This window comes from Polyodon spathula, chromosome 6 (genome assembly GCF_017654505.1).
Source record: "Polyodon spathula isolate WHYD16114869_AA chromosome 6, ASM1765450v1, whole genome shotgun sequence".
Classification (NCBI taxonomy): domain Eukaryota; kingdom Metazoa; phylum Chordata; class Actinopteri; order Acipenseriformes; family Polyodontidae; genus Polyodon; species Polyodon spathula.
This window is the reverse complement of record NC_054539.1, coordinates 50,602,973-50,625,346: the sequence shown is the minus strand read 5'-3', so window position 1 is coordinate 50,625,346 and position 22,374 is coordinate 50,602,973. Positions and strand designations below refer to the sequence as shown.

Sequence of the window (22,374 nt, the reverse complement as noted above, 5' to 3'; positions counted from 1 at the left end):
CTAAAATACACAGAACAATAATATCGTACTGTTATCACATACACATGCGTTGCACAACAACACAAAGCAAATTAAATATCTACTTGCTGCAGCAGTTTTTTAAGCAAAGCCCTAGCAAAATTCACAGGGCAGTGACGTCAGCTCCCTAGCAACAAGCCTCCTATGTTGGGAATGGATTCTTTCAATGCAGAGGTTTGGGCATTTGAGAAAGGAGAGGAAGATTCATGAAATAAACTGGAGACTTAAGTTGATGAGAAGCAATTACCCTCCGCAGTACGAAATAAAACAGCGTGCTGCTTTTTATACAAAAAATGAGAAAAAGCGGGTTGTGTAGAGGATTTATATTGGACCCCGACACCCCTGATAAAAACAAGGGAGTGGTTGTACAGTATTTGTTATTAGCTTATTTGTTTTTCTATGGGTCTCTCACTATATCGTGGCTCTCGATACATAGCGGATTTGTATTGGACCCCGACACCCGCAATATATCGAGTAGGTGGTGTATTAATAACCTTGAAACAAATAAGACAACTTTTCAGAGCTGGCACCACAGTTTGTTCTTCTCCCATCCTTAATAAATCTTTAATTTACAGTATAAATTGCAGAGCGTTTTGGTCAGCTTTGTATTTCTGCTATGTCTCTTCTTCAGTATTTGTAATGCCCAGAATGTCCGCTCCCGAGTAAAGGCCTTTGCACACTGGATCCGTTCTGTCATTTATCAACCATCATCCAAAAAAGTCGTGCATTAATCCATTGACACTAGATGTGTTAATATTGTACTTTAGAGCGCTGATATGCAGTGGAGGCTTTGTACTATACCCAGTTTCAGTATTTCCATAAAAAAATTAATTCAATTCTGTTCATTTTTAAACAATTTTGAACCAACAAAATGTTAAATGTAGTATAAACTTAACAATCAGCAAACACTGATGTGACTACCGGTTCGGTTTGCATATATATATATATATATATATATCTATTATATATATATATATCTATATTATATATATATATATATAGTTATACCATGTTATGTACAACCTCTAAGATCTGCTTGATGTAGATCTTTTACGACATTGTAGGTGAACATTCTTAGAGTGTATAAAAGGGTTAGGCATAGGATGATTGCTGTCATTACCAATAAGTCAATATGGGAAAAAGTAAGAGCTATCTGAACATCTTTGGCAGATAATTATTTATTGTCATAAAGCTGGAGAAGGATACAAGAAGATTTCCAAGCATTTGAGTATCCCAGTTTCAACTATTGTTTCTATTTCCTCGGTCTGGAAGAAAGAAGGCACTTTCACCAAGAACAAGTAGAAGAATTGTGAGGAAGGTGAATAACAATCCGAGATTGACTGCCAAAGATATTCAAAGTGAATTGTCTGCAAGTGAGACTGGGGTTTCCATTTCAATCACAGGTCGAGTATTGCATGGTGAAGGTCTCAATGGTCACAGGCAAAGGAAAAAGCCACTCTTAGGAAAACATCACAAGGACAATCACTTAAGGATTGCAAAATGGCATTTGAATGATGGACATGAGTTCTGCTCAAAGGTTTTGTGGAAGTTTTGCTGATAGTCATTACGTTTGGAGAAAGTCTGGTGAGGCGTACAAAGGAAAGAACACCATACCTACTGTCATGGATGGAGGTTGTAATTTCCTTCACTGGGGCCGTTTTTCTTCTAATGGCACAGGAAACTTCATTCCAATACATGGCAAAATGGATTTCATAGCATACCAAAAGATATTGGCCAATCATCTGAAACCCCCCGCTACTTGGTTTAAATTACAACTGGATCTTCCCACACAACAACGATCCAAAGCACACATAAAAATGTACTGCAGAATGGTTTATAAAAGAACAATAAAATCAAGGTTCTGGAATGGCCTAGTAAAAGTCCTGATCTAAATCCGAGAATCTTTGTTATGACTTGAAGAAGGCTGTGCACAAGAGAATTCCTCGTAATTGGAATGAATTGGAACCATTTTGCATTGAAGAATGGTCAAAAATCAATAAAGAATCATGACAAATATCCTAATCGTTTAAGATGTTATTATTGCTAAATGTGCCTCAACTAGTTATTAATTTAATTTTCCTTTTGAATTAGCATTTTTGGAGTTTTGCAAAAAAAAAATTAAAAAAATGGTGGAATAAATTATTTTAGACATCTATTTCTTGTAACTTTTTTCCCTCATCCACAAAAGCAAAATGATAGGTTACAAATGTAACCCCGGTTCCCTGAAAGAGAAGACAACCAACAACCAATACTTTTGGGATATGCCTGCCACAGGTCAGGTATTCACTGAGCATTTTATATCAAAAGTGGAAAGCCATAATCACCTTAGGCAGGCATGCAGGGTTCAAGCATAATGATAACCTGTTCCCACTGTGCACCCAAATATGCATACAGGACCTGTGCAAAGACAGAGCCTGTAGCTCACAGATCCACTTAACGAAAGCGACAGCTAACAGAAAGGATGCCTTCACAGAGAGATTTTTCAACTATGGAATGTACAGGCTGAAACAGTGCCTTAGTGAGAGCCTTCAATATCACATCTAGACTCCATTCAGGGAGGACATCCCTCCTAGGAGGACGCAATCGGCGAGCACCGTTTAGAAAACGGATCACTAAAGTATGAGTGCCCAGGGACTCTGAGTCAGTAGGGACATGGAATGTTGATATTGCCGTTAGGCACACCTACCCGCCACTAGCAGATCCTGCAGAAACTGTAAAATATTTGCTATAGGGCAATAAATGGGTTCATGACCTCTGGTCGTGTACCGATTTTGGAAACACTTCCACTTATAGGCCTTTGTGGAGGAGGCCCTAGCGTTCTGCAATGTCCAGGGACCCAACCAGGACCTGTGGACTCTTCTGCCCATCCAGACCGCACCCCAATCCGAGTTGGATGCGTCTCATCACCCGCTGGTTGTGTATCACACCCATCTTTACACTTTAGTGCAGGTGGGAGGCATGTCTACACCAGCGTAGGGCTTCCCAGCATGAACAAGACAGTCAACCAACGGTGTCTGTCTCACTTGGGGTGTAGCCAAAAAGCATTGAGTCACGCTTGGATTGGGCACATGTGGAGTAACACTAGTTGAATGGCTGATGAAGCTGCGGCCATCAGACCCAATAGTTTCTGACAACACCAATTGCATTGTAGACACCTGTTGAAACAGGGATAAGCAGTTGTGAATGGCAGCCACTCTGTCGTCCAACAGGGAGGCTAGCATCTTAAGGGAATCCAGCCAGAGATCCAAGTAGACCGTTCCCTGCAGTGGTATTAATTGGCTTTTGGCATCGTTGAGGGTGAGACCCAGTCTCTCCAGATGCTCTTTCACTAGCAGCGCGTGCGCCCTTGCTCCCTCCTGTGACTGGGAACAGATCAATCAGTCGTCCAGGTAATTCAACACCCTGATCCATTTCAGCCACAAGGGAGCTAGGATAGCATGCACGCACATCGAAAAAGTGCGGAGGGGTAGGGGGTAGGGCGAGGCTAGGGAGAAGCTGAAAGGCAGCAGGGAAAACTCGAAGATGCTCCCCTGAAAAGCGAACCAGAGATATTTCCTGTGCGCTGGACGAATAGGGATGTGAAAATATGTGTCCTTTAAGTACACTGTTGTAAACCAGTCGCCCAGCCAGACAGAATGGAGGATGTGGCGATGTGTGACCATCTGGAATCTCCTCCCTCAAAAACCTGTTGAGGTGTCTCAGGTCTAGGATGCAGCGAAGGTACCAGAAAATATCTCAAGTAGAACCCCTCTTCTTGAGAAGTGTTCTACGAGGCGGATAGCTTGTTTGAGAAGTAATGTTTCTACTTCTTGCCTGAGGAATTTGGAGAGGGTAGTTCACGGATGTAGTCATGATCCCTCGAAGAAAGGAGGCGATCCAGATCAGAAATGCAGTAAGTAACTGGTGTGTACAGTGGCAAGAACCCAAGACTCTGAGGTGCAATTGCACCAATATTGCAGCTGGTGTGCGAGAAAGGGTGGGTCTGAGGGCACAAACTCTCAGAGCCCTTGCTGGAGCTGCTGAGGCCGAGGTGGAGCCTGTCTCCGAGGATGCCGTAGGCAGCCCCGCCGGAACTGTCTCCCCGCACGCTGATGCGCTGGGGCCCCATGTCTGGCGTATCCCCATCCTTGCCGATAGCACCGGGTGTTGGTTGCAGCGGAGGCCTGCAGGCGGTGCACGTGAAGGAAGCATTGCAGCCGCCTGCCGAGACGCTTCCCATTCTTTGTGGGAGCATTGTAATATCTCCTCCACCGCTGGTCCAAAGGTATGGCCAGGGGAGACAGGTACGTCCAGCAGGGTGCAGAGGACGTGGAGGCACCAAGGCATTGAGGCTGTAGGTCACCAAGGAGCCGAAGCACTGGGGCACTGAGGCTCTGAGGCACCAAGGGCGTAGAGGCTGAGAAACTGGGGAGCTGAAGCACCAAGCAACAAGAACAGAGGGCTTCAAGCACCAAGGGTGCCGTGTCTAGTCTGGGCTGCTTGCAGTCACACAACCAGGAACAGCCCGTAACTTGCTACGGTGTGGAGCGTAGCCTACAGACAGTTGCAGTCTGCGTGCAGTCACACAACCAGTGCAGCATGAAGCTTAAAGCAGAGCGGAGCAATCCTCAGGTACCATCTGGAACGTGTGCAGTACACAACCGGTGCAGCACATAGCTTGCAGCGGGGTGGCACAACCTACAGATGTGAAGAATAAAAGACAGACAGACAGACAAAGTGCAAGAAGAAAGGAATGAGTTTTTTTAACCTACACACCGCATTTTTGGGTGAGTGGTTAGAATGTCCTACTGTTGAGTAGACTCCAGTTCAAAGTAAAAAAAATGTCTTTTTTTTTGTTTTAAAACTGCAAGGTAGTATACACACACAGACACTCGACAGCAAGCTGGAGAGTAAGGGTGTTTTTTCTTGTTTGTTTGTTTTTATTGCAAACAGAAAATCAGTAGTAATAGACAACCTCTAGGGGCAGACTAGCGTACAAGCCGAGGCCACCCAGAGTACAAAGCCAAAAGCGGGCACAGCAGAAGCCAGGTCCCGCTGGAGGACGTCTTTTTTTTTTTTTTTAAAAGCTGCCAAGGCAGAGGAAAAATAGAAAAACACAGGCAGCAAGTTGCAAGATTAGCAGAAGCAGACTACAGTTACTAGGCAATGTAGGCTATTGAAATAAGTGGCAAGCCGAATTCCAGCAATCCAATTGCAAGGGAACTCCAGAAAACTTGTAACAAAAGAGCTCTTTTAAAACAGTCAATCACACGACTGGAAAAGGTTAGTATATACCTACCTTACTTACCTGGTAGTGAGAAGCAAGAGAAAACAAGATCTCCGCGTAGTGACTATTTAATCCTGGCGGGCGGGACCGAGGACGTCACTCCACGGAGGGGCCTATCGGCAGCTTTGATATAAAATGCTCGGTGCATACCTGACCTGAGGCAGGCATATCCCAAAAGTATTGGTTGATGGTTGTCTTCAAATTGAAAGAGAACTTTTGATACAAAAGATTTTTCCTATAATTATTTGTTTTCAAAACATTTCTAGAAATTATACATTTCAATTGGGGTATGTAAATATAGAATAATGTATGGGTTGCATTTTATTGAGGGGTTCTGTGAAATCATAAAAAAAGGACCCACACAGAAAGCATGGTGCCTCCCCATGGTGCAGTTCCTGTCTCCGGGCCTGCTACTTTAGAACAATTCTGCAATAAACAGTTTTTGATCCCCCCCCCGGCACCAAAAGCTTCTTACTTGAAGAGTACTTGAAGAAATGTCAGCTAATGAGCCATTAGTGTCTTCAACGCAGAAATGTCTCTGCTCTAATGAGCTTCTAGCACTCGGTACACTGTAATGTCAACATAAAGAGATTATTATAATATTTTTATATTATTATTATTATTATTATTATATGTCTCTACATTAACATTGATGTTCAGAAAACTCAGCTTCCTACCTTTTTGTTATGGTTTACATTTTTCCTGCCTTTTTGCTTTGGTTTACATTTATTTTTCACAAGGATTTTTTTAAATTTATTTTTAAACAACGACAACACCGAAGATAAAATAACTTCTTCAGGACTAGTATTAGCATTAAGCTAAAATATACCTGAATCATGTTATACTAACACTGCTACAAGAACGTATGCGATAAAGCTGCACTTGGAATTATTTGTTCTTGTCTTAATGTTTTCGTAATGACATTCAGCCCTGGATCTTCCCACACTAGTGCTGACCAGCCTCTACCTGATATGCACATATTAGGGTCTGTTTTAGTGATCTAAATCCTGCAACACTTTTTCTCTATATAAATCCTGCTGATATAATAGATTGACACCTGTATTAACTTCACCTTCACTACATTATATAAAAACATATCAGAAAGAGGTGTAATGGTTTAAAGATTGGGGGAGGGGGGTATAACATCATGTTTTGTAACCCCAGAAGCACCCGCAACTAAACCCACAAAGGTCATTAATAAAACGGTGTTTGCTCTAAGTCTCTTTCATACAACAAACAGCCAAAACCAGATCTTCCCAATAAATCTGAGCATCCTAAACACTCATGGCTTCAGTCTATAATTATACCAGTCACTTTCTCATTGATGCAGGGTGACTTTCTGAAATATCTAACTTCTGGAAACATTTAGTCTGTAAGAAAAAGAAATTACCATAACAACCAGCTAAAATATTTCTACATGATAGCAACGATTTGTTCCATGCTATACCTTCATTTTAAATCATTTTATCTATGCTAGTGAAAATCATTCCCATTGTATAACCTGTTACATCATCATCATCATCATCAGCATCATCATCATAATAATAGTAACATTAATAATCTACTTACACCCAATCATCATCATGGCCACTGCAAAGATTTTCTCTCCGTCGGTGGTTGGAGCGATGTTTCCAAATCCAATACTAGTGAGGCTGGTCATTGTAAAATACAATGAAGAGATGTAAACCGAGTCTTTGTTTGGTCCACCTTCCCATTTTCCACTCCCCGATATGTTAAATCTATATGGCATCCCAATAGACTCTCCCAGCATATAAAGCCAACTTTCAGTCCGTAGTGAATTGGTTTCCTCGTTGATGACCTCATAGTCCCCAATGCTGTACCAGATACAGGCCAGCCAATGAGCAGCCAGTCCGAAAACACACACCAGCAGCACCAAAACTGCAGCTCCATATTCAATATAGTGATCCAGCTTGCGAGCCACTCGGCCCAGTCGCAGGAGCCTGACAACTTTTAGGGAGCTGAAGAGGCTACTGATTCCCTGTGAGGGAGCAGAAAGACACAGAACATTATATTTTCCAACATTCATAGTAAAACCATGGACATAACTATTCCCTTATTAACTAATACAGTACTTCTAGTGTAGTTCTGCCATGTTTGTGAAATTCATCCAAGCACACACTGTATAATATAGATTTCTTTATGAACTAAAACTTTAAAACAGAAGGGATCACTCAAGGCCACTGATAGTCTTAAAAATCTAATCAGTTCAGTTAATAGAGTGGTGTGAGTCTTCCACAGACACGCTAACCATATTCAGTTCACATTCTCTGACGACAAAATGACAACATGAACAAGGATGTGCACACTACAGTAATAGAGATAAGCGTCAGCATAGCTGGAGGGAGGAACCACAACTTAATGTAAGATTTAGCAATGCAAGTGGACAAGCACCAAAGTAAATAAAAAACACGACACATATACTGTCTTGTTTGAAAATCAGTAAAAAAAGAAACACACCACTCACCAAAGCATTTAACAAAAAACCTTGAAAGCAGTATTGTTTACTGAATATAATAGGACAGTCTGAGATTACTAATCACCTAGATTTTCAGAATAAAATGTCTTACCTGTTTCATCCTAGTACTGTATGTGTGTGCTCAATGATTCTCTATTGCTGTTTCTGCTTACATCACTATTTGCCATGTTTACTGACTACTGCATCAAACAATTGCTTCTCAACAGTTGTGGGGAAGGGAAAGCATATTGGTTTTTCCAGGTGCACTGAAACCAATAGATGAAGATATGTGCACTGAAGCCTATGCAACTCTGAACGCTTCACCACCTGAATGTTTTTCCACAATCTGCCTTGAAGTGTTTTTCAGAAGAATGAGCTAAGCAAAAACAACGATAGGCAATCATACACAACTCACATTACAGAATATTAAACAGGTAAGATATTAAACATTTGGGAAATTAAAATGTGCCTTTGGGTAATTTCAGAATAATCCTGTGTCTTACTGTAACGCTTACTGTATGTTACACTGACAGGCAATTTTTGTTCTGGTATATTAGTGAAAATGGATCACTGGGTTGTTAAATTAATTAGTTTCTATGTATCCAGTAGGTATTTACTGAACTGGTGGTGATAAATATACTTTCTTTAATTTCTTATCTTAGAACAGAAAATGCAAATCAAGACTCACATCTGTGCTTTTGACAGCTAAACTCTAGATATTTTTTTAAAATTAAAACTCTGAGGCCTACTTGAGTGACAGCTCGATGGTTCCAGTTCTTCCATATCCGATAGGTAAACAGATGGAGGAGAAGCCATGCAAACAAAACAGAAACCAAAAGGAAAAATAAAAACAGTAACAACGACCAAATAAGTCACCAGAAAAAATCAGAAAACAATAATGAATATTAAAACTGAAACCAATAAGCAATCAAACGTGAAAAAATCATCAGCTAAATCTGAATAATAATAATAATAATAATAATAATAATAATAATAATAATAATAATAATAATAATAATAATAATAATAATAATAATAATAATAATAATAGAAAAAGGAAAATGGATTCAAAAGATTTAATAAATCAGAATGCTAAAAAATGAAATCCTTCAAAATGATGTCCACGGTGGATAATGTAGCAACTTTTCTGAGAGACATTTTATTAAAAAATGTTGATGGAATATTCCTCTCTCAGGGGTTTTCTACAGATGTACATGTACCCCAAGGGTACTCTCAGGGTTATAGGGGGCATGTGGTACGCCTCAGAAATGAAAATTAAAATGAAAAGTAAAAGAAAATAATGATCTTGAATTGATTTTGAATGGCATTATATATTATCACTAAACTATTGTGCATAAATATTACATTTTTGTTTAGCAGCTCAAAGGTTAGTAGAGTATAGTTTCAAAATGATCATTCACCTGTATGTGCGTAACATCGCTTGTGCGGATTTCCACTCTGATATTAGGGTGGGTGCAGCAGGTTTCTGGCAATTCTGAGCTATGGAGAGTGCTCTGTGCTGCATGAACTTTGAAGTTTTCAACTTGTCATGTAATTGAATACTAATCAGTGAACCACAAACTGTATGCATTTTTTACAAGTATAAACATAAGATTAGATTATAATCACAATACTCATACTTTGACATTCTATTTTATTTATTAGACACAGCTTCATTTTAGTAACAGTAGTAGCGGCTGGTTGAATTTATTTTTCATTGAGTACATCGAGATTGTCTAGTGTATCTTTTCTCAAGTCAAAAATTGATAAATTTCTTACTTGCAAAAGAAAAAAATGAATGACGAAAACACAAGAGTCTTCAGAAAGTGCAAAGCGGCAAAAAGTTATACTAAGACCCTGTGGATCATTTTTATGTTGGCTTTAATAAAAGTTATCATTTAGTTACTATAGTTTTATCTTGAGGTTAATGTTTTTGATATTGTAAACATTTTAAATGGCACACATAATTGTGCTTAGATGGGAAGTAAATGGTAATGTGATAATCATTTACAGTGCAGACTATTTTGGTTACTGTGCCGAACAGAAAGTGTATACGTGCGTTTCAAAAGAGATTCCCAAATACTGTCTTTTGATTCTGTGCATCTAAAGACATGTAACTAAAAGTTTTAAGAATTAAGCCTACTGTTTGGTATTCTGCCCTAAACCAGCAGTTTGTAAGTCCCAAACTGTTGTGACATAAATAATATTTAAACTAAATGGGAACAAACAGATTTGTTAATCAGAGTATTCTGCCTTTTATTGAACTGTGGTACCATTCAGTCGAGTGAAAATTGTAAAGAGGTACTTGATCACCAGACAGAAGGGATACAGTTTTAAAAAAAGATTTAAAACCACTGCTTCATCTGATCATTTAATTCTAGACCCAATTGTCATTTTTTTGTTTTTGCATCAGAAAAAAATCAAAATAAGATCAACTTAACTATTCTTAATTGTACCTAGGCTGTGTCTGCTAGTTTTATCTGGCAAACTTCTTCCAAAGAAAACAATTAAGTTTTTCCCAATGTTTTGTCTGTACAATGTTGACACAAATTGTATTTATATTTTAACTGTAGAAACCTTTCTTTGTAAATTACCATTATTCACAAATATGTCAATGCTGAAGAGTCAGGTCGTTTCTAAGGTCATACTCTCTGTGTGTCTCCAATTGCTAATATCAAAGGAAACAGTTTTATTACAGCATATTTTACCTGTCAGGTGACACAAAAAACAGAATAATTGAAAATACCTTTAACAGTCTTCGGGTCACAGCTAATCGTGTTGAATCGTTCTTGACAAGCATGGCAAATAACCTGTCTCTTGGTGTAAGATAGTATGTGCACTGTTAGCTAATATACAGCTCACTGTGACATGACAGTCCATTCTCACTTAATGTGACTGCTGTAATATTTGTTTGAATGGACCCTAGTAAATTAACTCAAGGATTCAATAAGGAAACTCTGTGGCTGACCACAGTTTGGCCTGAGGTTCAAAGAAGAACAGTGTTTTGGTGAGGTCAGCTCACTCTCCATTGGTCAATACAGTAACCATTCCTTAGAAAACATGTTCCATTACTAGCCTTTTTTCAAGTCAGGCCATAGAGCCAGATAACAGAGAGGTTGAATAATTCCCAGGGGATTCCCTTCATCTATCATTGCGAGGAGAGACATCACCTGACCCCATAAAACTAAGATTGTCTCTATAAAAATATGGATAACTTTCCCTATATTGCTCACCACATCTCTGAAGAAACTGGGTTTCTGATGGGAGGCTGTTTCCATGGAACTCAATGAAGCCAACTCATGGTATAAGTAGATACCGGACACAGATTGCCAATGGTCAATCAAATCCTCCTGTCTCTGTTTGTCACTTGTTTCAGCAAACCCCGCAAAAGTGAACGTCATGTTACGTCCTGTCTTACTGTCATAATTAACTCATAGTAAAAACCTTAATTATGTAAGTGATTTGAGTTCTAATTTGTAACACTTCATTTACCAAAAAGGCTTTGCAAACATGCCCTATTATATGCTACACAGAAACAGCTTTCAGACAACAATCCATTTTAGATCCACCTGGTCTGTTATGAAACAATTGTATATGATGTCTCTGTGGAAGGATGGAAAACACAAATGAACCATTGATCAATTTGGAAATGTTTCTGATGACAGACCTGATCTCATAATACCAGTCCATGAGACCTGTGCGCTCATTAGCCATCGATCCATTCCTGTTCATCCACATCCAAAACGCTGAGCTTTCTCAGTCATGTGCTACTGCAGCCTTACCAGGGTATGATGTGCTCGAAGGAGTGATAGGTGAAACCTGCACATTTCAAGCTTTATTCTACCAAACACAAACTGACTTTAAATGAAAGTATGGAACACGCAAACTTGGATTTAATAATATGGGAACTGTACTGAATGGGCAAGTTATCAAGGAGCTAGATAAAAAAAGAAGAGACAAACAGTGCAGCTTCAAGTAATTCTTAAAGTTGCTCTTCTTAAATTATCATCAGTACTGCTGAGGTGCAGCTCCCCTTCGTCACTGCCACGTGTGATTGAAGAAAGACACTTTATATAAAAAAAAAAAAAAAAAAAATGACCTGCAGCATCTGTTGGGGGCTTTATTAAATAACGCTTCTAGTGATCTTCAATCAAAAATAACACTTTAAAAGTTAAATGTTTGCTACTATTATTTTTGTTCCCATTTTTTTTTCCATTAACCAGCATCCCAAACTATAGCTCACTACTGTATGTTGGATTCCAGAACTGGATTGATAGCAAACTGCTATACAGTAATTGCTTTCTGCTGTGTATTGGGATTGTTTTTACAAGCAATAACATGATAGCAACACTGACAACAAAACAAGGAGATCGCTATTCCAAGGTCAAGAGCATTGCGTTACACTGAGCCAGTGCTGGACAATAACTGCTCTGCTTGTGTACAGCTTGGTTTAACAAGATGTGAATCCCTCTTCAGCTGGCACCGTGAAGGCAAAACAGCAATTTCGAGTCGGCTTGCCCCTTCCCTCTCTGGCAGAACTCCCTGCTGGACTGCACTCAAGGCTTGAAAATGACAAATTACTGAGAGTGGCTTATAGTCAGGTCCAACACTAGGAGACTCGACAGACTTCCAGAGTCAGCTAGACTCTACATGAAGGGGGATCGAACCCAATGATCAAAAACATATCAATAATAAACCTCAGCCACCTATTTCTGTACATGGCAAGCCAACAGAAATTACCAGAACAGGATGTCTGGTTCAGGTACTAACCTCGTCCACGTTTTCAAAGGCGTTGATGACATCGTAGGGCAAGCAGGAAAGCAGGTCTATCACAAACCACGTCTTCAGGTAGTTCATGCGGATAAGCTTTGGGTCTGAAATAACCTCCCCTGCAGGTCCAACAAACGTGGTGTGGAAATTGAGCACGATGTCCACCAGGAATATTACATCCACTATGCTGTCGACAACCAGCCACGTGACATTGTTCTGCTTGGTTTTAAAAGAAACGTTGTAAGGGACCATAATAGCAGTGTAGAAGGTTAAAATAAGGATGACCCAGTCCCAGGTGGTCTTAAAGGCGCAGTAATGAAGAATGATATGAGGGGGAGTCTTTGGTGTTTCTTGCTTGTACTGTGGAAGAATCTCAGAGCCAAGTTGCAACACCTGAGAAAGATTGTATAGAAACACATCATATTAAGAGCAAACAGGTATATTTCTTTAGCAATATATAAATTGTCGTGCTTGTTAAATGTGCTGAATTGAATGAAAATTATCCACAGAACAACACGGACAGCAGCAACACTAGGGAAGAGCAGTGCAGTCTCCATGCCCATCAAATTCTGCAACAGTCCCATCACAACACATTCAGGTAACTTTTTCTGTACCTGTGAATTTAAGAGTACTGTCAAACTGTTCTGGAGAACTTGGAGTCATAAGGTTACGCTAATCATTATTCAACCACAGGCCCCCAAATAGCCACCAATTATATATTATCGAATGGTTCAGCATAGGTAGGTACAGATATTGTGTTGGGCCACCATTTCCCCTGATCTCAGCCTTATCGCAACATGACATAGACTCCACAAGGTGTTGTAAGGTATTTCGAGGGATGTTAACCCATTCAGTAATTAATATTTCAGACTTGACAAGCCTCTCCAACCATCTTTTGCTAACTTTGCTAACTGTTTGCGGCCACACCTGTGTCTCTTTGTGACCACTTTCCTGACAAGATTAAAACAAACCATAACCAAGGGCAATGGTTAATTGATTTATTATGTATAAGAGCCAGTGAGAAGGATTCAGAAGGGAATGTGAGTGTCAATTTCCTAGCTCCTGTGAGTGACAAGACTAGATTTGCTCCCCCTCAGTGTTCTCTCCACTGTGACACCGTTATTCCCCAGTGAGAACTACTGCCAACAGAAATAGCATTCAAATCAGCAAGAGACTGGGGACACTTCATTCTGGGGACAGTATTGGTACATTAACTATACAAGTATGGCATAGGCACTGGACAAGCTGATCAATGCTAATGCATTATCAATATCCTGAAATGCTTTGTAGGAACAGAAATAATTGGGCTTTGGCATTCAAATCACTTGCAAACATTTATCAAACAATGAGGTCTAATCAGTTGCTCTAAACAGTAACTGATCTTTCTATAACAGCTATGAACAAGCTCACTTGCATTGTTAGAAGGGTTAGAATGAGTCTTTTTGGCTTGATTTCGGTCATGGCGGCATTAATTGAATAGACCCCATTATGTGACAAAGTTAGGTCAGTGATTTGAACTCCTCCACTGCAATGGGTCCTATTTTGACAAATAATGATCTAAACATGATTTATATAAGTATGTACAACCAATTCCAACCAAAAAAACAACCAATTCTGGACATTTTAGACTTGCAATTAATATATCTTGCATCTAAACAAACAGTTTCTGACACTACGAGTTCAAATCATGTAATAATTATGACACTAGAATACATAAATACATTTATACCTCGGCTAGTCTGGAGTGCTTGTGAACATTTTCTCCTTTGTGCACAGTTGGAGCGAGTTGCTGTAGTACTCCTCGACTGCTCGTTAGCGCTCTCGTCAGGCGAGCAAATTTACCCCAGCCTTAGAAAAGAGACAGTTGTGCAATGTCTTTATGTTACCATGTAGTAAATTACCATAATTATGTATTTATAAACTGATATGTGAACTAAAAAAAAACAAACGCTAAAACGACCCTGTTTAATACCCAGAGTAATTAGTAGTAACAGTTAAGTTATTAATTTTAATCATCATACTGTACATAAAACACAAGCATTATTGTTCCCTCGATCATTCCATTAATCAAAACTACTTTCATTTTTATACATATCTAACGGCTCCTCTGATAAACTAAACCACTTATCAGATCAGTGCTTAAATTAAATAAATATTTACCAAACTAACAATTTACAGATGTGTCGATCTGAAATACCCTGAATATGTGCAATTACTGTTTTCATCATTGGAGAAAAGCAATGTGGACCAACCTTTGGATGAATCATCTTCAATTGGCTGCTTAAAAGCTGTGATGTCACTGAAGGTGCACAGACATAATACCACTTTGTCCTGTTCATTTCGAATTGGGGCAATTTTGACAAAGAACCATACAGGCATCCCTGAAACAAACAATAATGGGGGGGTCATTTCATGGGTAGAAATTGGCAAAAGGCGGCGCTGCACTTTATTTCAAAACAGACAGAAAAACACCACTGCCTGTTTTCTAATGCGCTCAGGAAATAAGCATATTGCACTACAGACAGTTATAGGTACAGTAAATTGGTGTCTATCCAATTTTTACCCTCTCTGCAGAAAAAGTAAATCGTGTGATAGTGGTTTTGTGACACGTGTACATTAGGATCTGGGCTAGAACAATCACTCAGGTTTAGTCACATCAACAGGGACAGGAAAGATGGTGAAAGGTGTTTTTTTTTTTCTTTTACAATTTATTTTGCAAACAAGAAAAAAATGAGAGAATCTACTGATCCATTATTAAGATAGTTTTTTTTTTTTTTTTTTTTTTTTTTTTTAATAGTATCAGTACAAAGGTCACCTATCCAGAAAAGTACTGGCATACCCACAGTTGTCATGTTTCTGAGTACAATCCCTACTTCATGATCACTGTGCATATGTGTATGCTATTAAATGTATAAAGAACAATAGGCGTCACATATTTGAGGTGCATTTTCAAAGTCAATGTGTAGTCAAAATCAAACATACTGGGAAACATAACAATTTCTAAATTAATTTAAAAGGAATTATTTTTTAGGTTAAAATGCTACGAAAATAATCTCCTAAAGTCCGTATTTCTGGACGGTCCACACAGTGTTCAGGTAAAGATACTGTACCTCAAAGCAGGCCAGTCATGTTTCTCAACACTTACTGTTTTTCTTATACATAAGTATTTCGAATGAGTTCATTTCATAGTTTTCAAAGGTTTGCCGGACTTTTTCACTCGTTTCCTTGTCTGTGAGCTCACCATACATAAAGCTGCAAAAAATAAACAAACAAATAAATAAATGTATTATTAAAACAGAAGACTAACTGTAATTAAAATGTGATTATTGTTCTTAGTGACGGAAAGAAGTAAGTTGTGAAAGTCAGTGTCACTACATTACAGACACTTACTGAATAATGTGATATTTGCAAACTTGGCTGGGAGATACACTTTACTAGCACACCTTGCTCATGCACTTAAATTACAAGTACTGTAGTTAATTAAACTATTGGTGAAACAGTTTCAGAAAATATTACTAAAAACAGACACACAGTACAACTATTACAACTAGACAACAATAGAATGTTTTAGTAAAACATCAAGTTTTTGTGTTCTCTGGAAGCAAACTCGTGAGGATGTGACTGTTTCATTCTCATTTGCATCAGCTAACCTTGTTAGGCTATTAAATGGCTTTTTCTCATGAATCAATAAATGCCTTAGCACTACCCTACCGAATCTGTACTCTGTACTTGGTTAGATTGAGCATTGTTGTGGTCCACACAGCTTGTTGCATGCAGTGCTTGGGTGATTGCTGCGGGTGTCACAATCTCTCTCATTAGTCACCAGCGGGTTCCAGCCCCAATTAGATCGATCAGTTTCTGCTGGCTTGCTTCCCGTTCCTTAGACGTGAGTCACAGTGGTCCTTGAATTCTGATTGCACTCTGGGAAACAGCTGGCCCTCCTGCTTTCAAACTCAAACCATTGTAGGCCACGTCCAATGAAGTTCACAGTCGATCATGTGACACTTCACTTTAGTCCGGCTCTATCACAGAACACTCTCTCAAGACATGAGAGGTCCTAATGAGTGACCACACCTTGTAACTCAGCACCAGGTATATATGACATGGTATCTAGCCCCTACAGTACAGTTGTAACAAAGCATGAGGAACAGTATTAGTACCTGCAAGTGCTGCTCTTTTGCATAACCTCGGCCCGATGGTATCCTGAGAGTTTGCAGAATCCATCATTGCTGTACACAATGGGCCAGTCTACAATCTGGGCATTACCCAATACAAAATTGGTGTCTGTTGAAAAGAAAAAAACAGGACAGGAAAGGGGGAGGGAGAGGGGGGGTTAATAATAATGATGACAATAATCAGTCCAACATTTTAAACTTGATAGAGAAAATGAACCTTTAATTATTAAAGCATGAAAGCGACAACATGAAAAAGCATTACACCCCTCACCGGTGATTCACATCTTACATATATGTACAGGATATATACATACACTTAAATAGCACTGTATACATATATGTATGGTATTTGTATGATTTACTTGTGCAAATAATTATGGAAACACCCATTCTACAAGTCATGCTTATTGGTCATTCACAATTATTCAGCATCACAACCTTTCTAACCAATCGGATTGCTCAGTTTCAGTTGATTATATATAGAATAATAGATGGGCTGCATTGAATGGCAAGGTTATGATAAACCATGGGTGGTTTATGAGGAATTCACCAGAACCCTAAGATCCAATTATAACTTAAAGCAATTCACTTCAGACCCATGTGTTATTTGTATAATATATGGATTCCATGAAAGTTTGTATCAAAAGGTAGTTTTCTTTGTTGTTTTTTTTGTTTTGTATTCTTGGTATCCAAAGAAGGATTCTCTGGCTTATAGTCTGATCATTTGAAAGTGGGCGGCATCTTCAGTGCTTGGAATTGTTTTTAAGTGTCAGCCAGCAGTTTAAAAGACATACCAAGAAAAATAGTTTGGAGAGTCAAACAGGCAATGTGTCAACTGAGATTCTAGTCAACTGATTCTAGTAGGCTACTTATACCTAGACTATAAAACAATATACAACTGTTTTTTGTGTGTTCTGTTTGAATGACTCCTGTTGTTTTTGCACAGATTATTATTTGCCACGTGTACTAACTATTCCAGCAAGCAATGCTTCTGGAAGACTCCCGATTGTGGGGAGATGAGGTGGGGAAACATATGGGACTCTTCAGAAAAAAAATATTCTGCTGGGATAGGAAATAATTAACTTAGCAGAAATAACAAAATGGAGGAAATCGTGTAAAACACAAATCATAGGATGTTAAGCAGGTCAATTAAATAGTTAGGAACACGTAAATGATGCAAAGATTAACTTTAAGAAAATGTGCTCAATGGAACTGGTGATGATACATCTGACAAGTAGAAAGTATACAGTTGCAGTTCAATCTATTTAACTAGAATGTGCCTTTTGACAATGGTTCTTTGAATAGAGAAGAATGATCCGGCATGTTGTTTGCATGGCTGCTTTCATAACTGACACCACAAGCTTACGCAATGTAAATACTGTACATATTCTGCATATCATTAAAGGCTTAACTCAATAGGGAATTACTTTCCAAAGTAACACTGTAAAAGTACTTATTCACAACTGAATGTAAATATAGAACAATTATCAGACAAAACAGTTCTGAAATGTGATCTTAGACTAACAAATGTTTGCTATACTTGTCCCAGCTGTGAAACCACAGAGCAATGAGGTAGTAGAGAAAGGAGAGGAAGCAGCATACAACTAAAAACACAGCACAGGTATAATAACTCTGCAACAAATCCTTAAAGTGCCCTGAATGTTTTACATTATTATCACATGACAGAATATGGAAATTGGAGATAGCAACAGAGATATTTGGTAGACATTAACAACTAAAAACAGCATCAAAAAGGGCAAAAAGTTTAGAACATTTACTAATACCATAAAGACAAGCACAAAACAGTATGGTACAGTTGTAAGTTCCATGCCAACATTTGTTATTTTACAACGGTTAAATACCAAAGCTTTTGCTGGTGAATAACTTTAAACACTGTCAAGTCTAAGATGGAGAGAAACATTAGTATCCCCAAAAATGTAATAAAAATGTGAATGAATGAACAAATACATTTTTAAAAAATCATAAAAAGTAGAACAAATGTTTGTCTGAAAATATGAATATATTTACGTCATGTAAATTAACAGAAATTGGTATAGAACGATCGCAGAGTAACAGGTAATGGGAGAAAGAGATATAGCCACAGAACACCACCGCAGAGCATGTTGAATACCTGTCTGTCTATGTGATAATGTCCAAACTGAAAAGTTAAAAAGAAAAGTTGTTAAAACATGTGAAACACAATACTAGAAATTAAAGAAAACAAATGTAACCCTCTTTGGCTCTATTTCTTTCATTAGTAAGAGATTTACAAACCATTTACAGTTTGAAGTGCTACCTAAATTCAAAACAGCTCAGAAGGTTTAAATGAACCATGGGCCCTGTTCAGTAAAAGATAAGATTGTCTGAAAACCTACAATTAAATGTTTTTATTGGCACCACTGTCCCTTTGGAAGTACCAAAAAGGAAAACAAACAGCACTGTGATAAATAGAATTGATGCTTGCTTGTCTGTTTTAGCAGTTTGAGCGCAGCATAATTACCCTAATCAGTTGTGTTATGTACATCTTTAAAGAAGGTGCTATAAGTATAGTAACACCATGTAATCTATGTAGAAATACAGTCACTCTGGTGACCCATGTTTGTTTGCCAGCACAATATAAAATTGTATTTCTTATCCTATTAAAGGATTTAAAATAATTAATGAACGTCAATTTTGTTCCCATTAAGAAGTAATATTTAACTAAAATGTGTTCCGAAATATAAGACTTGGACTTAGCGGTACATTCTGTTATGTTCTATAGCATATAGCTATTACACTGAGGAACACTGTTTTTGTCCCATTTTCTCTGAAAAAAAGGAAAATCACAGGAGCAAAATACAACATTTTTATTGCACAGCAGTCTATGTCATCAAACTTCAAATCCATTTAGAAAACAAGCAGCACATGTAGAGTGATTTGTTCATCTTACAATTCCTGTTCTTACTTTAAAAATAGCTGCTATTATGCATTGCTACTGAAGATGTCATTGGCACACTTAATTATGAATTATTGTATTAAATAAAACAATTAAAAAAACACTTTACATAAAGATTCTCTTTGTTACTTCAAAATGTGTCAAGTAAATGTCTAAACAATTCACAAAACAATAAAGCATTTATTGACAGTAATAATATTATAAATATTTGCCAAACACATCTTACATGGGTAGGCCTACTGTTTATTTTGTTTCTTTGTTTACATTTGTTTCAAAACGAATTGTTGAAGCCTGAGTATAACTAAACATTGGTGGACAAATGTTAAGACAACTGTCTCTTTCAACACCACTGAATGTCAAAGACACTTGTCAACAACACTTATTTCGTTTTCAAAGTTTTAATAATTATATTACCACTTGGCCATGTTTTTTCTTTACAAAGACACACATATCAACATGATTTAATGGTATAATAATAATAATAATAATAATAATAATAATAATAATAATAACAATAATAATAATAACAACAACATCACATGTTTTAAACAATAAGGTTGGTGTGGTTTGAACAAACTAAGAAGTAACATGTGCTGTTACTGTAACAATAATGGTGAACTTTACACACTTAAAGTATGGGCTGAAATTAGCGTTTCTACAATGTAAAATTTAAATTGTTATATTTAGCACTTGAAACAGTTTTCCAGAACCCTGCACTGAGCAATGTCATTTTTATCAAAATCAAAAGCTGGACAGAAGGAGTCGCTACGTGAGAGTTAAACATTTGAAATCTCTCAAACTGCAATCGTCACATATTCTTAATTGCATTAATAAAATAACATGGGCCTACGTGCGGCGTACCGTAAAAAAATCAACATTATTTCTTCCATAGGCTTCTCAAATATACAATAAATGTGGCTGTTTTGAATACAATCAAATACATCATTCTAATGTGGATAATTAATTTTAGAAATGTTCTGACACCTATATTCATTCTTAAGCTATACTAACCACAAATGTTAAGCACATCATTTGTTTAACTTTATTTTGGTCACAGATTTCACGGTCACAGAAAGTTAATACATTAGCATCCCGCCAGAATGTGGTACATCGTCAGAATGTAGTACGTGTACCAGTTTAACGGCAGAAAATGGTACAAAATAACACCACACCTCTATAAAACACAGCTATTAATTATGGTGCAGTCTTGGCGTTCGGGTTGCAGACGTGGGTCTATACTAACATACTATGGTTGACTGCTACATTTAATTAAAGTATCTGGTGTGTCTGTCCATCCAAATCTTTCTACAGGTCCGTGATTTAATTGACCTGGCTGCAAAATTAGACGCACAAGAACTTAATCAAAACACAATTGCACTTAATGGTCTGATAAGTCTACCCGGATTGCACGTATTGTGCGCCTTAAAATGCGGAACGTTATATTTCAGTTTTAATCAGACTGATATTTAAAGTTCTTAATTCAAAAGGACAAAGGGAACTTGACAATGGAAATATCCACGCTATAATATCTAGATATTATCCATGCAGAGTAAACTAGTGTTCTAGATAAGTTTTTTTGCAGTAATGTACATTGATTCCCAACAAATAAGAATAATGCAATAATAATAATAACAGGTGTCAGGTTGTTTTTCTTCGCTAAAACGCACGCAAAACCTGGTATTGATTAATATTAAGTCTAAATTCTTATCTGTTTTTTTTTTTTTTTTTTTTTTTTTTTTTTAATCTTAAAGGAAAGTCTATTTTAAAAATGCAAAAATACAACTTTACCACAGTATTTTCACCTTCCAAATAAAAAAAAAAAAAAAAACAAGAGTTTCCAAAAAGTCTGGGTGTGTGCGTGAAACCACACGTTATAAATCCAGTAGCATGAGTTTATACAGTAAATAGACAGTTCTTACCATTAGACCTTCTAACGATATTTTCCAGGAAAGTGTTTTGAGGGGCCACGAGTCCTCTCCTTCCCCCAGCCATCCTGTCTCGTCATTCAATCCGATGTGATGGACACGGTTCAGGGTTTTGGAGTGCTAATTACAATCCACTGGTCTACTTCCACGTCTGTTGTCTTCATTGTATCTGCTCAGAATGAACTAGTGTTACAATCTGGCTCTTCACATGCCGCCCCCATCTCTCTCCAGCCCTGCTCCCTCTGCTGACCAAGGATGGTATCAAACCAGTAGGAAAAGCAAGAAGATGAAGAAAAATACAGTTACCAGCATACTGGGAAACTCTGAAACCTACAAGTCTTTTTCTCAAAGCAACAACGCCATCTGCTGGTAATATATAAAGTGCACAATAAAGTAATTTTGCATTTTGCAGCATTAACCTGTTCCCAACACACAGGTAAAGGTCATTCTTTACACGTTAAAACAATGAAGGTGCAGTTACACGAACCAACATATTACTTCGACTTTAGTTTATGTCAGGCCATTTTTACTTATATAGTGTATTCGTTTAATACGGTTATATCCTACAGAAAATAGTGAGTGGACTCTATACTAGGGTTACGCAATGTGGAACAACCCTGTCCATGCAACTGCAGGTCGCAAATAAAAACTAAAGCTTAAAAAAAATCTGACAATAGCCTAACACTTTTTACATACAATATAGTATCCCAAAGCGCTTTTACAATAACAACTATAAAGACCATACAGACATCACATAAATAAGAAACAAGCAAACAGAAAGCATAACATTAAAAAAAGACAAAGAAAAC

At 37.8% G+C, this 22,374-nt stretch overlaps 1 protein-coding gene across 1 annotated transcript in view; it reads right to left on the bottom strand.

The window, feature by feature from the left end:
* Positions 1-21,719, bottom strand: part of LOC121316564 (potassium voltage-gated channel subfamily H member 1-like) — a 121,919-nt gene extending 100,200 nt beyond the window's left edge. The window contains exons 1-7 of the mRNA XM_041251609.1: positions 21,560-21,719; positions 16,691-16,814; positions 15,676-15,782; positions 14,783-14,911; positions 14,260-14,378; positions 12,531-12,923; positions 6,854-7,283 (exon numbers count right to left, since the gene is read on the bottom strand). Of these exons, the coding sequence (XP_041107543.1) occupies positions 6,854-7,283; positions 12,531-12,923; positions 14,260-14,378; positions 14,783-14,911; positions 15,676-15,782; positions 16,691-16,814; positions 21,560-21,632 (1,375 nt within the window). The 5' untranslated portion in view covers positions 21,633-21,719. The remainder of the gene's footprint in view (positions 1-6,853; positions 7,284-12,530; positions 12,924-14,259; positions 14,379-14,782; positions 14,912-15,675; positions 15,783-16,690; positions 16,815-21,559) is intronic.
* Between the last annotated feature and the right edge of the window lie 655 nt (positions 21,720-22,374).